The sequence below is a fragment of the Antechinus flavipes genome, chromosome 3, assembly GCF_016432865.1.
Source record: "Antechinus flavipes isolate AdamAnt ecotype Samford, QLD, Australia chromosome 3, AdamAnt_v2, whole genome shotgun sequence".
NCBI lineage: Eukaryota > Metazoa > Chordata > Mammalia > Dasyuromorphia > Dasyuridae > Antechinus > Antechinus flavipes.
This window is the reverse complement of record NC_067400.1, coordinates 594,108,978-594,131,299: the sequence shown is the minus strand read 5'-3', so window position 1 is coordinate 594,131,299 and position 22,322 is coordinate 594,108,978. Positions and strand designations below refer to the sequence as shown.

Here is a 22,322-nt window from a genome sequence, read left to right as displayed (position 1 = left end):
ATTCTCAATCCCAGGTCAATCAGGGCTACCCCGCCTCTGAGCAACAATCCACAGGATGCTGCCCTCAGGTCTTTTATTGAAACAAAAACAGTCCCATGTACAATGGCCGTTTGTGTCCAGAGGCCCTAAGGATGGCAGAGAACAGGTCTTATGTTCTCTCCATCCCCTCCAAGGCTGGTAGGTATGTGACCAGAGCCAGTCTCCAGCCTGGTCTCTCAGACAATGGGGTAACAGCCCTTGAAGCCAGGGATGCAATTCCAGGCCAGGAGGGGCCCACGACGGCTGCCAAAGTCCAGTCCTGCGTTAGCTGGGGGAGCCTGCTTCAGCTGCTCTTGTGAGCCCTCTCCTCCACGTACAATTGCATCTGTTAGAAGGAAACCATGATAGATGGTTAAAAGTCAAGTTTCTGTGGCATTTTATTATCACTATTTCACAGATGGGAACACTATGGCTCAAAGGAGAAAGCACTTGCCTTGGGTTACACAAATCCTACTTGAAAGAAGGAAAAATCTTTTCCCATTTGCTGCCAGAGAGCAAGGGTTAGAAGTTAGTAGAGAGAAGAGAATTTGGCCTTGGCAGCAGGAAAAAAACCCTTAGTGGGGGTCATTCAAAAGTGGCACAGGCTGCACTCTTAGCACTCTTCAAGCAAGACCAATTGGAGGCTTTTGGGGGACAGGGTTGGACCAGCTGGTCATTATGATCCTGCACAAGGATCAAAATGGGGTGAGCGATCAGAAGGCATAGCCACGGGCTGCCTGTAGCCTGCTCACTCTCTGCCCAGGCTATGGAGCTTGCCCAAGGTGCCCTTGGCCAGTCAAGATGAGACAGGTCAGGCTGCTGCTCTGAGTGTGACTGGACCATTCTTCCAAAGCCTTCAACAAAGGCAGCTTAGGTGGTCTCCTAGGGCTGCCTCTGCTCAGTGCTGCTCACAGCCCCAAGCCCTATCTGCCAACATCTAGGTTTCATGGTGGCCTTCCCACCCAGCCTCACCTTTAAAATGTCTGAGGTCATGGTCTTCAGTGGGATTAGCCGGGGATCATGCATGTGCACATCTTGCTCATCTGCCAAGATCCAGGGGAAGTCCTAAAGGCCAAGAGGACAGAATTCCATGAAATGCAAGTTATGTAGAATCCCCTGTTAAGAATCCCTGGGAAACAAATAAATAGTATTTCTCTAAAACCAAGAGCAAGCATTATCTGTAATGGGAATAAACTTGAAGCCTTCCCAATAAGATCAGGGGTGAAGTAAGGATGTCCATTATCACCACCATTATTCACTACGGTATTAGAAATGCTAGCTGTAGCAATAAAAACAAGAAAAAGAAATTGAAGGAATTAGAATAGACAACGAGGAAACAAAGCTGTCAGTCTTTGCATGGGATATGATGATATGCTTAGAGAACCCTAGAGAATCAACTAAAAAAAAAAAACTAGTTGAAACAACTTCAGCAAAGTTGCATGATATAAAACAAAACCCACATAAATCAAAAACATTTTCATATACTACCAACAAAACCCAGCAGCAAAAGATAGAAAAAGAAATTCCATTTAAAATAGCTGCAAATAATATAAAACATTGGTAGTCTACCTGCCAAGACAAACTCAAGGATTCTATGCACACAATTACAAAACAGTCATGATTGGGACACTAATGCGCTGGGGAGTTGAGAAGAGAGTATTTAATCTCTTTTTAAAAATGTTAATAGTATTTTGTTTTTCCCAATTATATGTAAAGGCAAATTTTGGGGTAGGAGGAAGAAAATTTGGAGCTGAAAATTTGCCTTTATATGTAATTGGGAAAAGATAGTAAGCAATTTCACATAGGTTACTTATATACAATCATATATAACATCTCCAATTAGTCATGCTGTAAAAGAAACAGACCAAAAGAATAAACACACACACACACAAAAACTGTATCATTTGATCTGCATTTAGATTTCATCAGTAATTTTTCTGGGTGTGGATAGCATTTTTTATCATTGTCTTTTGTAACTGTCTTGAATCAGCATATCGCTGAGAAGAACTAAGTCATTCATTGTTGATCATCCTTAGATGCTCCTGTCACTTGCACAATGTTCTCCTCATTCTGCTTATTTCACTGAACATCAACTCCTGTAAATCTTTCCAGACTTTTCTGAAATCTGCCTGCACATCATTTCTTATTGCACAATGGTATTTCTTCATAATCAAAAAACAGAACTTGTTCACCCATTCCTCAATTTCCAATTCTTTGCCACCATGAAGAGAGCTTTTGTACAAATACGTCATTTCCTCTCCCCGCCTTTTTAAATCTCTTACAGACTTAGTAGTGCTATTATTAGATCAGAGGACACACAGTTTTATTGACATTTGGGCATAGTTCCAAATTGCTCTCCAGAATGGTTGGATCAATTCACAACACCAACAGTCATTAATGCATTGGTGATGGAGTTATAAACTAGTGTATTTGGAACAATTTGGAACTACAACCAAAGTGAGTAGAACCAGGAGCATGTTCTATATAGTAAAAGCAATGATCAACTATGAAAGACTTAGCTACCCTGATCAAGACCAATCCAAGACAATTCCAAAGGACCCATCTCCACTAAGAGAGAAAACTGCTTAACTCTGAACACAGATTGAAGCCTAGTTTTTAAACCTTATTTTTGTTATACTTCTTTTGCAACATGGCTAATATAGAAATGTGCTTTGCATGACTTCATATGTATAATTCATATCAAATCAAATTGCCTGCCTTCTCAAAGAGGGAAGAGGGGAGGAAGGGAGAGAACTTCAAACTTGAAATTCAAAAACTGATTGTTAAAAAAAATTTTTTGCTTATAATTGATAAGTATTTAATGAAATGAAAATGTATTAAAAAAAAAAAAAAAGAATTCCTGGCCAAAGGGAATCCCTTCCTGCTTTGAGCCACAGTCCCTACAAGGAAATCCCTTTAGAAGCTAAGAGCAGCCCAAAACCTGGCCTTTTTACCTGATATCATACAGTCCTGCCTTTCTTAATGTTTCATTGAGGATCTCCTTACCTCCCAGCCTTGGCCAATGCTGTTGTACAAGTTTAGAATATTTTCTCTTCCCGCCTTACCTGTTAAATTCTTGCCCATCCTTCATCTGCCTTTCTTTTGGTATCCCGCCTGGCATATATTACGTGCTAATAAATGCTCACATACACACACCACTTATTTACACTTTTGAATTAGATTTAGAGTTGAAAGACCATCTAGTCCAACCCCTCTGATTTTATACAGGGAAAAAAATGAGGTCCAAACAGTGGCTCCTTTCCTGTGTACTCACCACAGACTTTCTGTATCTGGTTATTTCCCAAGATAATGTAAATGTCTTGACTGGTTTCCCTTTTGTCTTACAGAGTGCCTCTATATGCAGTAGGTGCTTAATAAAAACTTGTTGATTGTTCATCTGTTTCTTCTCTATTAAGTCATGGACCTCCTGGAGCTCAGTGTCTCTAAGTAGGGCTTCAGTTTCCCCCAGCCTTACATCAACTGGGCTTATAAGCTCTGCCAAGGGTCCTCCCCTAGTTATACCATGGCCCACCTTTTGCACGTTATAGTGATTAATTATTGCACAATATGGTGATTAAAACTAAATACCTACAGTGTGCAGATACTGTATTTGGGGCACGGGGGTGAAGGAGCTTGGACCTCAAATATGGATTTAACTTCAATACAGCCACTCACCAAACCTCCCAGGTTTCTTTTTGAAGGACACCCATCTCCCTCTTTTCCCCTCTCCCATTTATGATGTCTGCTTCTAGCATAAGAAATGATTGGTTCTGATTGGACTTCCTATTCCACTAAGGGCCCAGAGACAGAGACTCATTACTCAGCTGGCTACAAAAAGAATGGCTGTTTGGGGGCAGAAAATCACATGGTAAGCTAGGGAGGGGAAAAGGAGTGCTCTAACTGCTATTGAATCTGTGATCTTTCCAATAGTGCAGATGGCAACCCACCCCTGTCTATCCATCTTGTTCCTATCTTATCTCCCACCCTCCTGGAGCAGCATCCACCCAACACACTGAAATTCTTGTACGTTTTCTTATGCTGATTGTCGAAATTAAATAGCAGACCCTGGAAGTAGTGAGTGAGAGTAAAAGGAAACTCACTCAACCTACCATTATCTATGGGTCCCAGACTGTGCTTCAGACCCCAGCCACCCTGGGCAGAAGCTCTTGCCTTGTGTTGTCCACCCCGACACCCATGTCCCTACTGAAGTTCATCTATTCAGCTCTGGACTTTCTTCCACTGGACTGTTCAGGATACACCAAGCAATACAAACTCAGCTAACATTTCTCACCCTGTCCGGACACCAAAAGGTCTCAGCATCCTCCCAACCAACTCATAGATACTCCCCTCCCTCTTCCCTCTCACTGGCTTGGGAATCACCGCACCGCCTTCGGCAGTGGTCATGATAATCTCCACTTCTGCCTCCACTCTGAATCCCTATGGTTCTCAGACCAAAATATCCCCCCTTTCCTGCCCCCCTCACCTCCCTCCCCAGTGCATACCCAGCACAGGGCCTGGCACAGAGCAGGCATTTTTTTGAGTACATTCAGTCATTCATGGGTACTTGTGGTTCCCAGGTAAGCTCTCAGGTAGAGAGAGACTGCTCTAAGACCACACAGCAAGTCTCTGCCAGAAGTAAAATTGGGGAGCAGGGGTCCTCAAGACATTACCTTTTGACACAACAGTTAGGGACTGGAACTCACCTTGATCACCTGAATCTTCTCCATGTTTCGTGTGGCTGCTTCCCGTGTGTGGACCAAGACAGTGAAGGTACAGCCTTGCATTGGGAAGGGGGAGATAGCAGAGTTAGAGGGGCAGGTGAGAGAATCCTGATCACTGGACCCTCCCCAACTGGCCCTAACCCAGAGCTCCAGCCCCTGAATATTCAGCGTAAAATGGCTCAGTGCATGACGATCTGGATCCTTTATCCAAGACCAGTTTCCTTCCTTTCCCACTTGCACCCCCTCAGAGCCTCTCTCTGTCTTTTTGGCTTTCCCTAAATATAAGTGTGGAAGGATTTAAGGACAGCCTCTTTTTTAAAAGAGTTCTGCACGGATGTCCATAAATAGAAATGGTCACCGTGAAACTAGACCACAGCCACATCAAAGCAGTGTGGACGGGGAGACTGGACCTAGGAGGAGTAAGTCCATCATGGAAAGCGTCTCACAGGTGGTGAGGATGAACCGGCTCTGAAGAACGGACCTGGTACGAATGACCAGAGCAATGGGCTGGGGAGGCCTTGGGCCAAGGCTCAGAGGAATTCAGCTGGGCCCTAGGAATGCCCTGCAGGCCGGTCCCAGAGACAGCTGTCCATGGGGATGGGCTCCGATTCCAGGAGAGAAGGGAGGGAAAAACCCAGCCAACTCCCAAACACCAGGCATGGGGGAACCCCCAGGGCAGGACAGCGGGGCCTACCTGGGGGGTTGTGGTCCAGGACGGCATCACAGACACTGATCTTCAGGATAAAGGCCCGAAGGAGCTGCTCCACGTGAGACAGGAGAGAGTCTGAGCTGGGAAGGAGAAGGTGGAGGTTTGCAGGGGGTCTGGGGCCTTGGAAGATCATCTCAATTAATTCTCTTATCAACTATGCCCCAGAGAGAAAGATGAAACTGCAAGTCAAGTTCCTGACTCCCAGATCAAGAATTTTTTTTCTACCTAAATCCCTATAAATGGAATCTAGCAAAGGGTTCTGGGTCACCTCCATCAGTCTGCCCCTTTCTCTGGGTCTCCAAGCACATCATCAGGGGGATTTAGCACGTTACTGCTGGATGGGGGCAAAGAACAAGAAGCAGAGAAATAGAAGGCATTCAGACCTTGGCTAAATCACTTTTTTTCTCTGTAAAACTGAAGGGGACTAGATCCTTCTGAAGTCCTTTCTAGCAAAGTCCCAAGATCCCATGAGAAATGCCAAGCTACACATGGGCAAGCCCTTTTTTTGATCTTCCTCAATCTCAATTCTTCATCTTTAAAATCTGGAGGTTAGACCAGAACTTCTGGCAGTGTAAGGAAGCCTTTTTCAGAATCATGTTTTTAAATGCTATTTTTTTCCCCTTAGTCAAGGGGCAAAGATTTATTGAAACATGATGCCATTACTGAGTGGACTGAATTCTAATAGAATCCAGTCAAGAAACTGAAGCAAGGAGATACTTATACAGCTTTCAGTTAGAATTAACATTCTACAGCCCAAGGGTAAGGCTAGGAAGTGATCTCCAGATGAATTAAATTTAAATGCTTAAAAATAAAATACACAGAAAAAAGGAAACCACTTTTGCCACAATGTGGTTATTAATGTTAAGAAAGCTCACAGGCCAGCCCAAGAACCCAAGGCTCTCATCTCTGTGATGGGGCCTTTTTGGTTCCGGCAGACATCCCGTGTTCTGACATTCTCTATTCCAAGGTTCCTCCCAGCTCTGACATTTCTGAGCTAGAACCCCTCTAAGTTCCATCATGCCGGGTCCTGAGGCCCCCGTCCCACTCTAACACCCTAAGACTCCCAAGAGCCTTCTTCTTTCTCCCAGCAAACAGACTGTTCTGTGACCCTTTTCAAAGGAGGGAGGCCATTGTTGTGAGCTCACCTGATAGAAAGCAAGGGAGGCTGAGTGATTTCAAAAACGAATCTCTCCACTGGGTGGTGCTCTTTGTCCAAAATCACCACCACGACCTTCTCCACATCATTCTGCAAAGATCCCCCAACATCAACCACAGTCAACAAGTGAGACACCAGTAACCTAGCACCCACATCTTTCTCAGCAGGGAGCAGAGAGACCCCCCCCCAAAAAAAAAATCCGTCCATAGGTCACAGTAATGAAAATCGCCCTTTTCCTCTGGGAAAAAAGGGACCTAAAGTCAAGTCAGTGCTTCTACTTCTAGAGTCAGTCAACAATCAAGTCAATAAGCATTTATTAAGTGCCTACTATGTACAGGCACTACCCTGAGGGTTGAGGATAAAAAGAAAAGCAAAAACAGCTCCTGTCCTCCAGAACTCTTCTTTTTAATGGAGGAACAACAGGCAAACAACTCTGTCCAGACATGGTGAATCAAAGATAATGGTGAAGGGGGCAGGGCCCATCAGAGAGTGATCTGGACACTGAATTTTGATTGAAAGCACGTGTGTATGTCTGTGAGAGAGACAAACAGACAAATAGACAAGCACACTGAGACAACTCTCATTTTAGAGGTAGAGGACCCAGGTTCAGAGGCTCACTCGGCTACTTGCTAGCTCTGTGAATTTGGATAAACCATTTCAGCCCATCTGGGCCTCAGTTTCTCTGTAAAATGAAGAGCTTGGACTTGATGAGTTCTAAGGACCCTTCCCCCCCACACACCCCCTAGATTTAATCTGATGATTTTCCTCAAAGCTCAGTCAGAATCCATGATGTCCAGAGGAGCAGAAGAGACACAATTAAAAAGGACCAGAGGGACTGGGGGGATCTGGAGAGCAAGAATAACAGAATTACTTCTCACCTTCTCCAGCAGGGGCTTTACACAGTGAAGGGTATCTTGAATGTACTGATTCAGCTCCGGATGGCAGGACATCTGTTCACAGAAGAACCAAGAATGAGGTCCTTGGGATAGTCAATCAATATTTATTAAGCTCCTACTATGTACATGGAAGATACGGAGACCAAAAAGAAATGTCTTAAACACACACAATTCAATTGCCATGAAGCTTTATTAAATAAGGAAGCAGGAAGGATAGCTATGGAAAGGGAAACCCTCCGAAACTGGTATCCCCACGTTCAAATATCACCCTCACTCCCATCGGTGGTTATCAATGGGCATACCATATTGTTGGATACGCCACAAAATTTTGCATGTAATTATAAATAAAAGGTCATTCTCAAATAATTTTTATATAAATTTGACTTCACCAACATATGTGCCATGCTAAGTCAAGTATTCACAATTTTTTTTTACATTTGCATATTCCCCATAGGCTCAAGAAACCTCAAAATACATAGAACCTTGAACTCAAAAACAACAAAAATGGCAGCTCTTGAGGGGAAAATTTTGTGTAGCACGTGCCTCCCAACCACCATAAATCTTTAGCATGGAGAGCAATTTGGAACTATATCCAAAGGGCTACAAAACTGCCCATACCCTTTAACCCAGCAATACCACCCCTAGTTCTGTTCTCCAAGAATGAGTCCAAAAAGGACTCATCTGTACAAAAATATTTATATTCTTTTTTTTCTTTTTGTGATGGCAAAGAACTGGAAATTGAGGGGATGCCCATCAATTGGGGAATAGCTGAGCAAGTTGTGGTGTATGAATGTGATGAAATATTATTGTACTGTAAGAAATGATAAGCAAGATGGCTTCAGAAAAACTTGGGAAGACATACAGGAACTGATATAGAGTGAAGTGAACAGAATCAAGAGAACATCATACAAAGTAATAGCAATATTGTGAGGATGATCAGCTATGATTTTTTTTTAATTTTTGCTGAGGCAATTGGGGTTAAGTGACTTGTCCAGGATTATATAATTAGAAAGAGTTAAGTGTCTGAGGTCACATTTGAACTCAGGTCTTCCTGACTTCAGGGCCAGTACTCTATCACTGTGCTACCTAGCTGCCTCAAGACTGGAACTTTTAAAAAGACATAGTGCCCATAGCCCTTCTCTCCTACTATATATCTTTTTCTGCTAAGTATGACATGGGAAAGAATCTCTTCTCTCAGAGGAGAGCTCTATCTACTGAGCCATCTAGCTGTCCCATGACTGAGCAATTTTGATCAAGACAATAATCCAAGACAATCCCAAAGGACCCATGATGAAAAATGCTATTTACCTCCCAGAGACTGAAGCATACTTTTTATACTCTCTTTATTTTTCTTGGGTTTAGTTAGTATGTAAATATATTTTGCATGATTACATATGCATAATTGATATCAAATTGCTTGCCTTTTCAAGCAAGGGAGAGAGGAAGGAGGGAAGAAGAGAATTTGGGATGCAAAATTTTGAAAAACAATTATTAAAATATTTTTACATTTAATTTGGAAATATTTAATGAAATAAAAAAAATTCACATTTTAAAACTCACGAAAAAGTCTTCAGCATAGAATAATGTGGCAAAAGGAAAAAAAAAAAAAGATTATCACTCTAATACAGTTTAAGGTTGTTTTTGGTAAGTAGACAAGGAAAATCATTTGGAAGAAGGTCCTGCCAAATTTCACCACTGGTGACATCACCATCACCAATCCAAGGACACCCTCCCACTAAATGCAATCTGTCCTTAATGTTACTTTTTCAAGGGCAGCTAGGTGACAATGCAACAACAACAACAAAAAGCCCGCCTGGAATTCAAATCTAGTTTTTCATCTTTAAATGAGCTGGTGAAGGAAATGGCAAATCCCTCTTCTATCTCTGCCCTGGTGAAGGAAATGGCAACCCCTCTCCTATCTCTGCCAAGAAAACTCAAATGGGATCATGAAGAATCAGACAAGATTAAAATGACAGAATGACAACAAAACCCTTCCAAAATGTTATCTCCTTCATTAGAAGCTAAGCTTGATTTATATTTATATCTCCACCTCTTAAAATAGTGCTTAATAAATGCTTTTCATCCATTCTTACCACCTGAGCTCCAACTTAATTCAATCTAAAAAAAAATTCAACCACAAAAAAGTCAGTCTCTGTCCTAGAACAGCATTTCATTATTAACAGTAAGCAGGAGGTCAAACCTTACAACGACCTTATTTCCATTTTACAGATGAGGAAACTAAGGTAAAGATCACCATCACAGCCAGTAAACACAAAGAATCCGAGCCCATGTTTGAACTAAGGGCTTGATGTCTATATCTATTATGTGTCAAGGAATATACTAAGATCTGGGAATACAAGACAAAATGAAACACTGATGTAAAGGAAGTAAGATCCCATGCTTTCTCCCCATGGTGAAAAGCTGGAAGGTCTTTTGTACTTAAGACTTGACTTAAAGCCTTCAAAAGGACAAGGGATTTATTTGGTATAGGGCAGCTTCTTAAAACTGTGGGTCGCAACCCCAAATGGGATCATGTAATTGAACATGGGGGTCATGAAAAATATGGCAACAATAACAGGTTTCTAAATGTATACTGCAGTAGCAAACATTCTGCCAAGATTTAATTCTTTCTGTAAAAATAAACAAGCACATCCATCTTATAGGTATGCAAACTTGCTTTCATCTTGAATAATTGGCAAAATTTCAATATGCCAAAGAACTATTTTTAAAATTTCTTTATGATTTATTATCAGTACATGTTTGATTTGTACACTTATTTTAAGTATCTGTATACCTGGGGTCACGTAAAAATTTCTTGGACAAAAAGAGGTCATAAGTGGAAACAGTTTAAGAAGCCTTGGTATTGAGAACCCCAGGGGAGGGAACTCTCTCCACCAAAGCAGATCAGCACCTTCTCTTTCTCTGACACTTTTGGTCCTGCCTTATCCAAGGTCATAGAGCTAGTAAATGTCAGAGGTTGAAAACGGTCTCAGGACCAGCTCTATATTCACCGCACCAACTGCTTCTCAGTAGCTTCACCTTATTCTTGAAATTCAGAAAAGGCGTACATTATCTGGGAATCAAGAAACCTTTCCTGAATCCCTCAGTTCCCAGTACATTCTTCTGCAATAATATCCAGTCATTTTCCCAGTCATATCAGTATGTCTATCACCTCATTTGGAGTTTTCTTGGCAAAGATACTATTATAGTTTGCCATTTCCTTCTCCAGCACATTTTGCCGATGGGAAAATGAGGCAAACAGGATAAAGTGCCTTGTCCAAGATCACAAGGCTAGTAAGTATCTGAGGCTGGTTTTAATTTAATTCTTCCTGGGGGAAAGGAGAGGGGAGCAGGGGAGTTTCCAGATGCAATATTAGCCTTTGTTTACTTTGTGTACACACACACACACACACACACACACGCATGTTTCCCCCCAAATAATATAAACCCTTTGTGAGCCAAGAACACATTTTTTTACCTCTATATCCCCAGCACCTAGCACAGAATAGGTGTCTAAACAATAGAAATCATCATCATAATAAATGCTGATTAATCTCACGCCCTCTCCTTCTCAAGATTACCTTTTTTTTCCCAAATTGGTTGAGTTAGAGGGTAAAGGAAGAGGGAGGAAGGATAAAGAAATACAGCTGCTGTGTTTGCTTCTATTAAAAAAGGGGGAAAGAGCACATATAGGGGGATTAGTGGCCAAGGAAGGTTTTTTTGGTTGGAGCCAAAAAAGAGAAGATTGGACCTATTCTTTCCATAGATAACAATGGCAGTTGATTTAATTGTGGCTCCAAATGTTGGAGGGAGATGGAGGCGTTTTCCATCTCTTTGTCATCCCAAATCTAGTTAGGAGGCACTAAGACATCCCAGGAAAGCTGGGACATCAAGCCTCCCTCAGGATAAGTTCTTCACCTGAAATCTCATCATCCTGGAAACTGATACCTTGATACTGGTATCTCAGATGCCCTCACTCATTCAAAAAAGAAAACTCTTTACAAAGTCTTCCTTTTATGGAAGGCTCAGAACTTTATCCACTAAACAGGTTACCTTAGGTGTATTGTCTTCCCCCATTTGATTGTAATCTCCTGGAGGCAGGAATCATCATTCTTTTTTTTTATTTGTATCCCCAGCCCTTAGTAAACTACCTTAAACTGAATAGGTGCTTAATAAATGTTTATTGACTAGCTCCCTGACCTTGGACTTTTATTAACAATAAACATTTATTAAGCACTTACTCTGTGCCAGGCACTTATGGTGGAAGACAAAGCAGACTACCTCGACTGGCCTGTTTCTTCACCTCTAAAACAAGAAGGTTGAACCAGATACCTCTGAAATTCTTTCCAGCTCTAGAACTATGATTCCTATCAGATTGCTAGTCACAAGAAGCCACCGTCCCCTAAAGAAGCCCATCCTAGTTCTCAATAGCCATTAGGAAATTTTCCTTACAGCCAACCAAAATCTGCCTCTCTGCTCCTGCTTCTGTCTTTTGGGGCCAAGAAAAGTTTGTTCTATAAAAATAGCTATCAAGTCTGTTTTCCAGGGCAAATAGCCTCGATTTTTCAATTGATACCAATATGGCACATTCTCCTGTCCCCTCATTCCCCTGGACCCAAGTGAATTCATCAACAGTGACCTTCATAAAATGGGATGATCCATGAGTTTTAGATGACTATACATGTATAACCTACATCAGAAAGTGCTGTTTTGAGGAAAGGTGAGGGAAAGGAGAGAGGAAGAAAACTATGGAACTCAAAATCTTACAAAGATCAAAGTTGAAAACTTTCTTTAGGTGTAATTGGAAAAAAAAAACACTATTAAGTTTTAAAAAAACAGATTTTTAAAAATTAAAATTTAAAAAAAATTATTGACCAAGAACTAAATATAATACTCAATATCCTCATAGCTTCATCCCCTACCTGGACAGGAACATTGTATTTCTTCCTCTTCTGAAAGATTCCAATAGGGTAAACTTCTCGGACATAGAGAATGAGATGCACAGCCACTTCCAAGAATTCACAGAGAACATCAGCCACAACTAAAGAAGGAGAAAAACACTGTGATGTGCCCCTGAGTGAACAACAGGGCAAGTATCACACGCAGGGACACCAACCCCACAGCCAACCTGAGGTCAGCTCTCCAGCTGTGGTCCCTGGACGACTGAAAGCTCTTACCTTGTCCAAAATTAAGGTCCTGCCGGGTGAGGGTGGTCATCCTGCCGGCCACCTGGGAAAGGAGAAAGAAGATCTAGTCTTTTTCCAAAGACACCCCTCATCATAATTGTGCTCACTGTCCTACCAAACCCAGAGGGTCATTCACAGGTCCACATAAGTAAACAAACAGAACCTTAAATTCTTAAACTCACACAACTTAGAATTAAAATAGAATTAAGAACTCAAGAATCCCTTACATCCGGGAGAGATTTCATCTGCCACCCAGATTTGTGGGTTCCTTCCTGATGGGAAAAGAAAATATCCCAAATCCTACGCCCAAAGTCTCCTGAGCAAAATCCTTATTACTCTCTCAACTCCTGACAGCCGGAGCCATCACTAGGGCAGCGTGGGGCAGAAATGAAATGATATTCCTATATAATGTTTTAAGTTTTATATATGGGGGGAGGGGGAGGGGAGAGAGAGACAGAAAGAAAGAGAAGGAAGGAGAGTGAGAGCTCCTTTAGGTAAGGGATGTTTTGTCCCCAGTACCCCAGAGTTAGTATTTAATAAACGTTTAACAAATAAAGGAAGGAACAGACTAGATTCCACCTTCCAGGTTTGCACACTGGGAATAAGAACAACGATGAAACTCTCTAGCCGCCAGGAGTGTACGAGAAATTGAGCAGGTCACTGGACGAAGCCCAGAACGGCAGGGCTGAGGGATCAGGTTTGGGGAGGGAGAGCATCGCCCCCACTTCCAGGGCCCGGAGCGTAGCAACGGGTTCTCCAAGCCTAGCTCGGACATCTGGACTCAAGGCCCGCCCGCTTCCGCATGCCGGCGAGGGCCCGGGAAAGTTCAGCGTCCTCGGCCCCTTCCTGGGATCTCCAGGACTGTGAGGGGTCGGAGGCAGTGGGAAGCAGGAAGGGCACCCCCAAAACGGTCCTCTGAGAACGGGGATCCCCGAACAAGCAGCTGCCGTGGGGGGAGGGGACGGCGGGAAGGGGGCGATCTGGGAAGGGGAGTGAGTCTTCCTCCCGCGCTCCGGACAGGGCACAGCTGGCTCCCACGGAGGCTTCGGGGCACAGTGGGCACAGCGGGCAGCGGTCACAGCCACTGGGCAGAGCCCTGAGTCCCTCCCCAATCCCCACCCGCCCGCCCCCGCTCCTCCCCCGAACCCAGCGTACCAGTACCGGCTGCGGAGCTCAGCGCGGGGCGGCCGGACCCGACGCTCGGCTCCGGCTCGGGCTCTTTCTTTCCCCGCGGCCCCGCCACGAAACCCCGGGTTTCCAGGCGCGCTACGAGGTGACGTCTCGCCGCCTCCCACCGGGTCCTAGCGCCCGCTACCTCCCGGGCTCCGCCCCTATCCCGGGCCCGCGCGGACACCGCTCTCCGCCCCTCCCTTCGCGCTCCGCGGAGCCCCCAGCGGCGGCGACGTTAGCCACATCTGCACAGGTGGGAAGGAGCGGAGACGCCGGGCTGCTTTAGGAGCCCTGCCCGGGAACTTAAAACCGTTACTTTTCAAAGCCCAGAGAAACCTCAGGGATCAGCTGGGTTATTATTTGTAAAGGGCCCGACAAAGTGCCTGGTATGGAGTAAGCGCTGCGTAATGTTGTTATTGTTCTTATCTTCCGCATGAAGTCTTCTTCATCCCCCGAGTTCTTCCTTCCCAAATGATTTTACTAGTTAACTATCCTGTATATGTTTCGCTATGAGCTAAATATGGGCACTAGCAAACCACAACTCAGCCTCAGTTTCCTCATCTGTAAAATGGGAATATCAAGAGCCTCTAGTTTACAAGGTTATTGTAAAGAGCAAATGAAATAACATGTGTAAAGAACTTTGCCTTGAATGCTAGCTATCAATATTGTTGTGTTTGTTTTTATTAACTTATATTTGTAATGTATTTTTTATTCGTTATCTCTTATTAAAATGTAAACTCAATTCTTTATAATAAAGGATAGCTCTTTTTGAACTACGCCCAAAGGGCTATCAAACTGTACATACTCCTTGAGCCAGCAGTGCCATTCCTGGGTCTGTATCCCAAGGAAATTTTAAAAGAGGGAAAAGGACCCACGTGTACAAAAATGATTGCAGCGGCTCTTTTTGTGGTAGCAAAGAATTGAGATGCCCATTAACTGGGGAATGGCTAAACAAACACAATGGAATATTATTGTTCTATTAAAAAAATAACCAACAAGCTGATTTTAGAAAGGCGTGGAAAAATTTACATAAATTGATACACGAAATAAAAGAAGCAGGAATATGTCGTACACCGTAACAGCAAGAAAGTGCGATGATCGACTATGAAAGACTTGGTTCTTCTCATTAGTTCATGATCCAAAGCAATCCCGATAGACTTTGGACAGAAAATGCCATGTGCATCCAGAAAAAAGAGAACTAAGAAGATGGAAGGAAAATAAATCAACATATGCTAAGTTAACTTCTTTTTTCTGTTTTTTTTTTTAATCTCTTCCATGGTTTTTCCCTTTTACTCTGATTTTTCTCTCCCAATATGATTCATAAAGTAATGTGTATTAAAATCAATAAATTTACTCTTTTTAAAAAAAGATAGCTCTCTGGGAAGGGGAATCTTAAAATGCTATAAATAAATAATATAAATGCTATCTCTCATGATTATGTTTTTATTTATTAACTTTCTATTTACATCACATATTTCTATGTGTACGTATTGTCTCCCTTATTAGAATGCAACCTCGTTTCTTTGTTGTAAAGGATAGCTCTCTGGGAGGGGGAGCCAGAGAGATACAAGAGGAAATCTGGTTTTTGTGTAAAAACAAAAGATAAAATAAAATTTTATTTTTTTAAAAGAACAAAAATGAAAACTAAAATAACAACCAGCATTTGTTGTAGTGCTTTTTAAAAGGTTTTCAAAGTGCTTTATATATTATTATTCTATATTATCATAATAGTCATATTATATAATATTATTATATAAACTCATTGTGAATAGGGATTTTCATTCTTTGTACTTGTGCTCCCAGCTCCTAACACAGACCAGCACGTGGTAGATGCTTAATAAATACTTGTTGATTTATTGATCCTTGGCCAACCAGTTCATTTTACAGAGATTAAATTATTTTCCCTAGATTCCACAAATAGAAAGGTTAGAGATCAAACTGCTTATTCAGGGAATTCAACCTGGAATATTTGCAGATCCTTATCAGAAGCTTATCTCTATTTTCTAGCCAAAGGGTATTCAGGTTTATGGAAGTCAGCTGCTTAGAGTTCATTAACTCTTTAACTTGTGAGATTCAATAAGCTCCACAGGAGAATGGACTTTTCCATTTCTTTTTTTATATCTCCAGAGCCTGGAACTTTGTAGATGCCTAAAAGTTTTTTCCAATTGATTGACTGATTGTGACTTCTCCCAGAGGCATTTTCATATTACACTGAATCACTGGAAGGAAAGAATCAAGTTCAGGGAGTCAGAGAAGTACAGTGAAATTTGGCTCTGAAGTCAAGAGTTGGGTTCAAATTCTGCCTTATTACCCCAAGCGAGTTGCTTAGGTTCCCTGGGCTTTGGTTTCCTTATCTGAAAACTGAGAGGATTGGACTACATAGGATCAAGAACCAGAAGAGACTTTGAAGATTATTTTATTTTACAGAAAAGAAAACCGAGACCCAGAAAGGGATTAAATCAAAACTAAATCTTCTTACTCCAAATTCAAGACTCTTTCCATTTCCCTATGTAGTTTAGAATTAGATAAACTCTTCCTAGAATCCCCTAAAATTATGCCATGTCTCATTAGACATACTCAAGATAACTCTTTTGGCTAAACAAACTTAATATGGAGGTATAAACCCATTTGCTCCCCCTTGAAGGCTAGTGTGACTTTTGTGACTGTGATGTTCAAAAGGAAAACCTTCCTTTGCCTCCCTTCAACCTCCTCAGCCCTTGCAATTCTGGGGGACTGTGTGGGCTTAAGGTTCTTAGCTTTAGGGATCTTATGAGACAACTAAATAATTCTCAGAAAAGTTTCCAAGGGCCCCTGATTCCTCTTTTTCTTCTCTCTGCCACCATCTTTTCCACTCCTTATTCTGGTGATCTATATAGAACTGCTTCCCTCCCACCCCCAATTCCAACCATCTGTCATCTTTGCTTCTCGGGTATTTATATGATTCAATTCCCCACTTTATTGGAAAAGAAAAGTCAGACAGTGATTACTAATCTAATTCCCTCGTTTTACAAAGGAGGAAACCAAATCCAAGTGGGGATGTTGTTTCAGTTTGGGGTGTTGATCCTATTTGTTTTTATTCTGCCACATCATCAGGACCAGGGACAGTATGGTACAGTGAGGATCTGAGTTGAAACCTCAGCTCTGTCACTTGTGATCTTGAGCAAATCAATTGACTTCTCTGAGCCTCAATTTCTCCATCTGTAAAATGGGATGTATTAGATAGAACCTGGACCCGCTCCTCTTTCTAGGACTATGATTAAGTACAGATGAATATATAGGGTTTTTTGTCTTGATTTGGTTTGGGGTTTTTTGATCATCATGAGTCTCAGTTCTCCACCTCTAAAATTTTGATGATGTTTTAGAGCAAAGCTTCTTAATTAGCTTCTTGGAGCCCTTTGACAGTATCTGATGAAGTCCATGGAGTCCTCAGAAGCATGTTTTTAAACAAATTCATAATCGAAGGAAATGCTAAATTTCAGTTTAAGGTTAGAGAAAACAAAGATGTCATTTTTTTCCTATCAAAACTCACAGACCCCTTGGTTTAAAACCCTGTGGAATAATAGAGGGTGCCTTCTAGATCTAAATCTATCATCCCATGAGAATCTGAGTGGAGTGGAGCCATGTCCAGGATCACATAGATAGTCAAGGGGAGAAGCTGGGAGCTCGCCTGTCTTCCAAGTACTGACCCTGGGGTTAGAACATCATAAAAGACAAAGTAAAGATGCTAAGTGGGAGAATTAACCTAACAGGGATTTAGGGAAAGGAGGGTGGGAGAAGGACAGATTGTAAACAAACAATGGAGAAGGGAGATTGTCTGGAGGGCAGATGCTGTGAGGAAAGGACATTAGTTATTCTCATTTGGGTCACTGTAATCTGATTCCTCATGAGCCTGATTGTATCATGCTGATGGATGGTCATGGTGCCCGAATTGAATTCGGAGTTAATTTATGACAGTCTGGAACATTCATTGCTTGGTGGAATGTTATTTGCGATAATTTGCACATTTCCCATGATAACTAGGGAGAAGGGAGTCTAAGATAAAAGGCTAAATGTTTGGGAGGAGAGAAAGTATTTGCCAACTGCAATCAGCTCCCTGGGGAAATGTGACAGGGCCCTGAGGGGAAAACACTTGAGAATATTTTAAAATGGAAACTGGGAATGAAGAAGCAGAGAGGGTGGGTGTGATGGAACCAAAAACCTTACAAAAAAACTTGTGGCTTGTCTGCTTGTTGAATGGATAGAAGGGTGGATGGAGGGATGGATAGATAGATAATGAGTGAATGGATGGATAGATAGATATATAAATGGATAGATGACAGATAGATGGATGGATGGATGGATGGATGGATAGATAAATGGATGGGTGGATGGATGGATGACCTGAAAGAGGGTTTCAGTTTCAGCTGTAAAATGTATAGGTTGGCTTAGATGACCCCTGAGTCTATATCAACTGTCCTATGATGATCATTAGGTCAGCCACTGGGCGAATGTACTTTTGGAAAGCATTTATTAAGCACCTGCTGTTTGTAAGAAACGGTCTGTCATCAGCAGAGTACTGGATCAAATAGGAAGACCTGAGTTCAAATCCAACCTCAGATACTAACTAGTTAGTGACCTTGGGCAAGTCACCTAATGTCTCTCTGCTTCAATTTTCTCATCTGCAAAATGAGGATAACATATGGAACTTCTCCAACGGGGTTGTGGTAAAGAGCCAAGGAGATAACATATGCAAAGCACTTTATAAACCTTAAAACACCACTGAAATACAACTGTTATTATAACAAAGCACCAGTACTAGGCACTAGAGGCAAAAAAAAAAAAAAAATTTGTTTTTTACTTTTTAAAAATAGAATGGCCCGTCCTTTTAAGGAGTAACATTCTGCTGACCGATTCAAGATGATGATCTGAGCTAATAAAGGAAGTGTTCATTCTTACAAAAGCTACTAAGTGGAAGGGACCTTGTTGACCATCTAGTTGATCCCAACCCTTTTCAGGGGGTAGGGGTAAAAGTGGAATCTGAGATGTCCTTGATATAGAGGGCTCTCAGGATGAAAATTCTCTCTATTAGTGCAAATCCACAGCTGGTGTACAATTTTTGATCTTAGAGATTTGCCCAGAAGGAAGTAGGCCATCTATGTCAGAAAACAAACTTAAACCCAGATCTCTCTGGCTGAGAGGCTATCTACTAGGCAATCTTGCCTGAACCCAACCCTGAACAAAAATTGCCTTCTACACCACTGTCAGATTGTACTTCAGCCTTTGCTTACAGACCTCCGGGAGACCCCACTTTGGGACTCTTCTCATTTTGGGGAAAATCTTTCTTATAACTCAGCTTAAACCCTTTTTTCTACAACTTCAACCCATGGATCCTTGTCCTGCCAGCTGGAGCCCAGGAAAACACAGACCTTCAAATCTTGCCTAAATCTTCCTTTTTCTGGCCTAAATTGCTTCAGCTGAGCTTTGAGAGTCAGCCTGAGGCTCCACTGGAAAGAGCCCTGAAGAAGGTTCTGAGAGAGCTACAGGACCTAGGTTTATACTAGCTTCAACCTTTTGTGACCTTCCTTCAGTCATTAATCTCTCTGGGCCTATTTCCCCATCTGTAAAAGCGGGGGTTGAACTGGATGCCCAGTGAGGTGCCTTGCAACACTACAGCAATGGCTTTACATGGCATGGCTTCCAGTCCATCTGAAGTCAGAAAGATCTGAATTCAAATCTGACCTCAAATAGACAAGTCACTTAACCGCTATCTACCTCAGTTTCCCTAACTGGAAAATGGGAATCATACCAGCATCCACCTCCTAGGATAGTTGCATGGATCAAATAAGATAATAATAGGAAACTCGCTCCATAGCTCAGTGCTTGCCACGTAGTAGAAACTTTAAAACTGTTTATTCCCTTCCCTCCCACCCACTTTCCTTTTTTGGATGCTCTCCAGCTCATCTTCCTAAAATGTGTCTAAGATGCAACATAACAATCTTAGACGTATATCTGATGCAGAAAAAGAGGGTAAATTCTAAATGACTTAAAGATTATCCTATAGAAGGGTAGAACTGCACCCTTTCTCTCATATTGTTTCTCTTGTAGATCCTTTCTTTTCTTACACACTACACACACACACACACACACACACACACACACACACACACACACCACATCAGGCAAGCCTCTGTGCTCGTGAGGTATTTCCAAGGCACCTATGTTAGGGGATTTGGCAGGGAGGGCATTAAAGTGCCCCTCATTCATGGATCATTCACATTATGTCTAAATTCAGGAGGCCCTGGGGTCCAATGGAACACCATAATTATTTTCCCTTGGCAGCTGGGACAAAGTCTCCCCTAAGTATTCAGGAGTCTATCCCACAACCCACTCACTCCTTATGCTCCTTGTCCTTTCACCTGAGTGTCCTACATCATTTAAGCCAGTGGCATCAGCCCCCCCCAAGAAACTCAGGTCAGTGCAAAAACCATCCCCCTCTACATTCTCAGCAAAGTCCTAGCTATCATATATGACATTTCACAGAATCAAAGATTCCCAGATGAGATTATATCTGTAAAGCACTTAGCTCAGTGCCTGGCACACAGTTGGTACTTAAATGCTTATTTCCTTAGAAAGAGATCCTGGAATTAAGGCATTAATTAAGAATTAAAGTCCAATTCCCTCTTTTAACAGACAAGTCTCAGAAGGATCCGGGGGCTTGTCTAGAGTCACAAAGGGGTGAATCACTCAGCCACTGTCCTACAAGCACCAAGTCCAGGCTTCTGTGTGACTGCACTTGGCTGGACTATAAACCTTCCAGTAGGCATTTTCCCCTCCTCCCCCCTTTTTTTTTTCTTTCTGAGGCAATTGGAGCTAAGTGACTTGCCCAGGGTCAAAGTGATTTGCCCAGAATCACACAGCCAGGAAGTCTGAGGTCAAATTTGAACTCAGGTCCTCCTGATTTCAGGGCTGGTGCTCTAAACACTGCCCCACCTAGCTGGCCCGGCTTCCTCCCCTCTTTTCCCGTTTACCATCAACTATATGACTATTCCCCACCCTCACATTGCCCCCTCAGTAGGTATTAAAGAATAAAGTTAAATTCAATGGATTAAATATATCTGAGCTGGGCTCTGTTTCCTAGTCCCAAAGAAAAACAGTTCTCATTTCTCTTGTCCTTATTCCATTCATTTGGGATCCACCGATTTCCAGTTCCCTGACTCCTTTGCCTCCTAGAAGGAGAGAGAGCCTGAAGGCTAAGGGCCCGTGCTCTCCATTGCTAGTCTCCTTTGATCATACCACCAAACATGGCCCAAGTGACCCAGGCAATGAGTTATGGGGGTTGGGGGACCCATAAATCCAGTCTTCTCCACCTTCCCTCAGTCAGTCTGCTACATTCTTTTGGCTGAGAACTGGGAGCCAAGGTTGGGGAGGGAGGGGGACGGGGGGAGAGACTCATGGGCTTCGGCACTTCCAGGAGCCTGAGATGGATTTTCCAGTCAGTGGCAGCCCCTTCTCACCTCCCCTGCAGTTTGATGGATGAGCTTGGGGCAGGGTCTTTGTCCTGGGCTCAGGGCCTGAGTGATTTCAATAGTTGGACCGGGAAGTGTGAGGCATTAATTTGGCCCCCTTGGGTTTGGTGGCAGACTGAAAGGAGAGGGGAGGGGAGTAGAGAAAAGGGAGGGAGGGAGGAGGAGGGGGTGAAGGGAGGGGAAAGCAGAGATGCTCTTCTTCCCTCTTCGCCCCTCCCTCCTTTTCTCTTCCAAGGAGGAGGAGTGAGCCCGAGAAAGTAGGCAAACGGCGGAGATCGGCCCAGGTGTGCGGGGTGGGGGAGGGGACACACTGATCTTCCTCATCTCCCATTCAAAGTCCCGACGACGTCTACACTCGCACTCCAAAGCAAGCCCCGAAGCCCGGGGAAGGCCGTTCCCCTCCCCCTGCTCTCCCCACTTTGACTTTCTGATGTTCCGCCAGGGGCTCACTGGTCTTCCATCCGTCCTCCCCACCTCCCTCCATTGATTTGTTCCATTCCATTTGACAGGAAAAGGGGATAATCTCTTTGGGGACCGCCAGTCCCCGGCCCGGCCAGACGCTCCCGCCAGCTGAGCGGGCTGCCTTGATCTCATTGTTGGGGTCCCGCTTCACGTCCCCCGCGGCTCTGGGCATCCGTTCACTTTGGGGAGAGGAGGGGAAGGGAGGGCAGGGAAAGGGGCCCGGGGGCCGGCTCTGGGCCCAGATGCCGCACATCCCCGGCATCTGGGTCCCCGGTCTGGGGTCCTGAGCCTGCCCTGGGGCCCCAGCGCGGGAGGTGGGGGCTGGGGTGGGGATGGGGATGGAGGCCAAGGTGGAGCCGTACGTACTGGGAGGTTCGGGCCCCCGCCGGTCCCCCGCACGCCTCTGGCCGCACCGCCCTTTGTCTGCTCCCTTTGTCTCGAAGTCTCTCTCGCGCGCGGTGCCTCTGCCTCTGGGGAGCCGCCAGGCAGAGAGCAGCTG

At 43.4% G+C, this 22,322-nt stretch overlaps 1 protein-coding gene across 6 annotated transcripts; it reads right to left on the bottom strand.

Annotated features, from left to right (window-relative positions):
* Window positions 1-59: 59 nt before the first annotated feature.
* Window positions 60-22,295, bottom strand: MAD2L2 (mitotic arrest deficient 2 like 2). Of its 6 annotated transcripts, none has more exons than XM_051988554.1 (9): window positions 22,190-22,290; window positions 12,678-12,729; window positions 12,423-12,541; window positions 7,483-7,554; window positions 6,594-6,694; window positions 5,434-5,528; window positions 4,722-4,795; window positions 991-1,083; window positions 60-364 (listed from the first exon to the last, which is right to left on the bottom strand). In XM_051988554.1, the coding sequence occupies exons 2-9, from the start codon at window positions 12,715-12,717 to the stop codon at window positions 323-325; spliced, it is 636 nt and encodes a 211-aa protein (XP_051844514.1). In that variant the 5' UTR covers window positions 12,718-12,729; window positions 22,190-22,290; the 3' UTR covers window positions 60-322. The 6 variants fall into 6 exon arrangements, with proteins under 6 accessions (XP_051844514.1, XP_051844512.1, XP_051844513.1 ...); XM_051988552.1 differs by lacking the exon at window positions 22,190-22,290 and adding an exon at window positions 13,842-13,958; XM_051988553.1 differs by lacking the exon at window positions 60-364 and having other exon boundaries at window positions 371-1,083; window positions 22,190-22,295.
* Window positions 22,296-22,322: the final 27 nt, after the last annotated feature.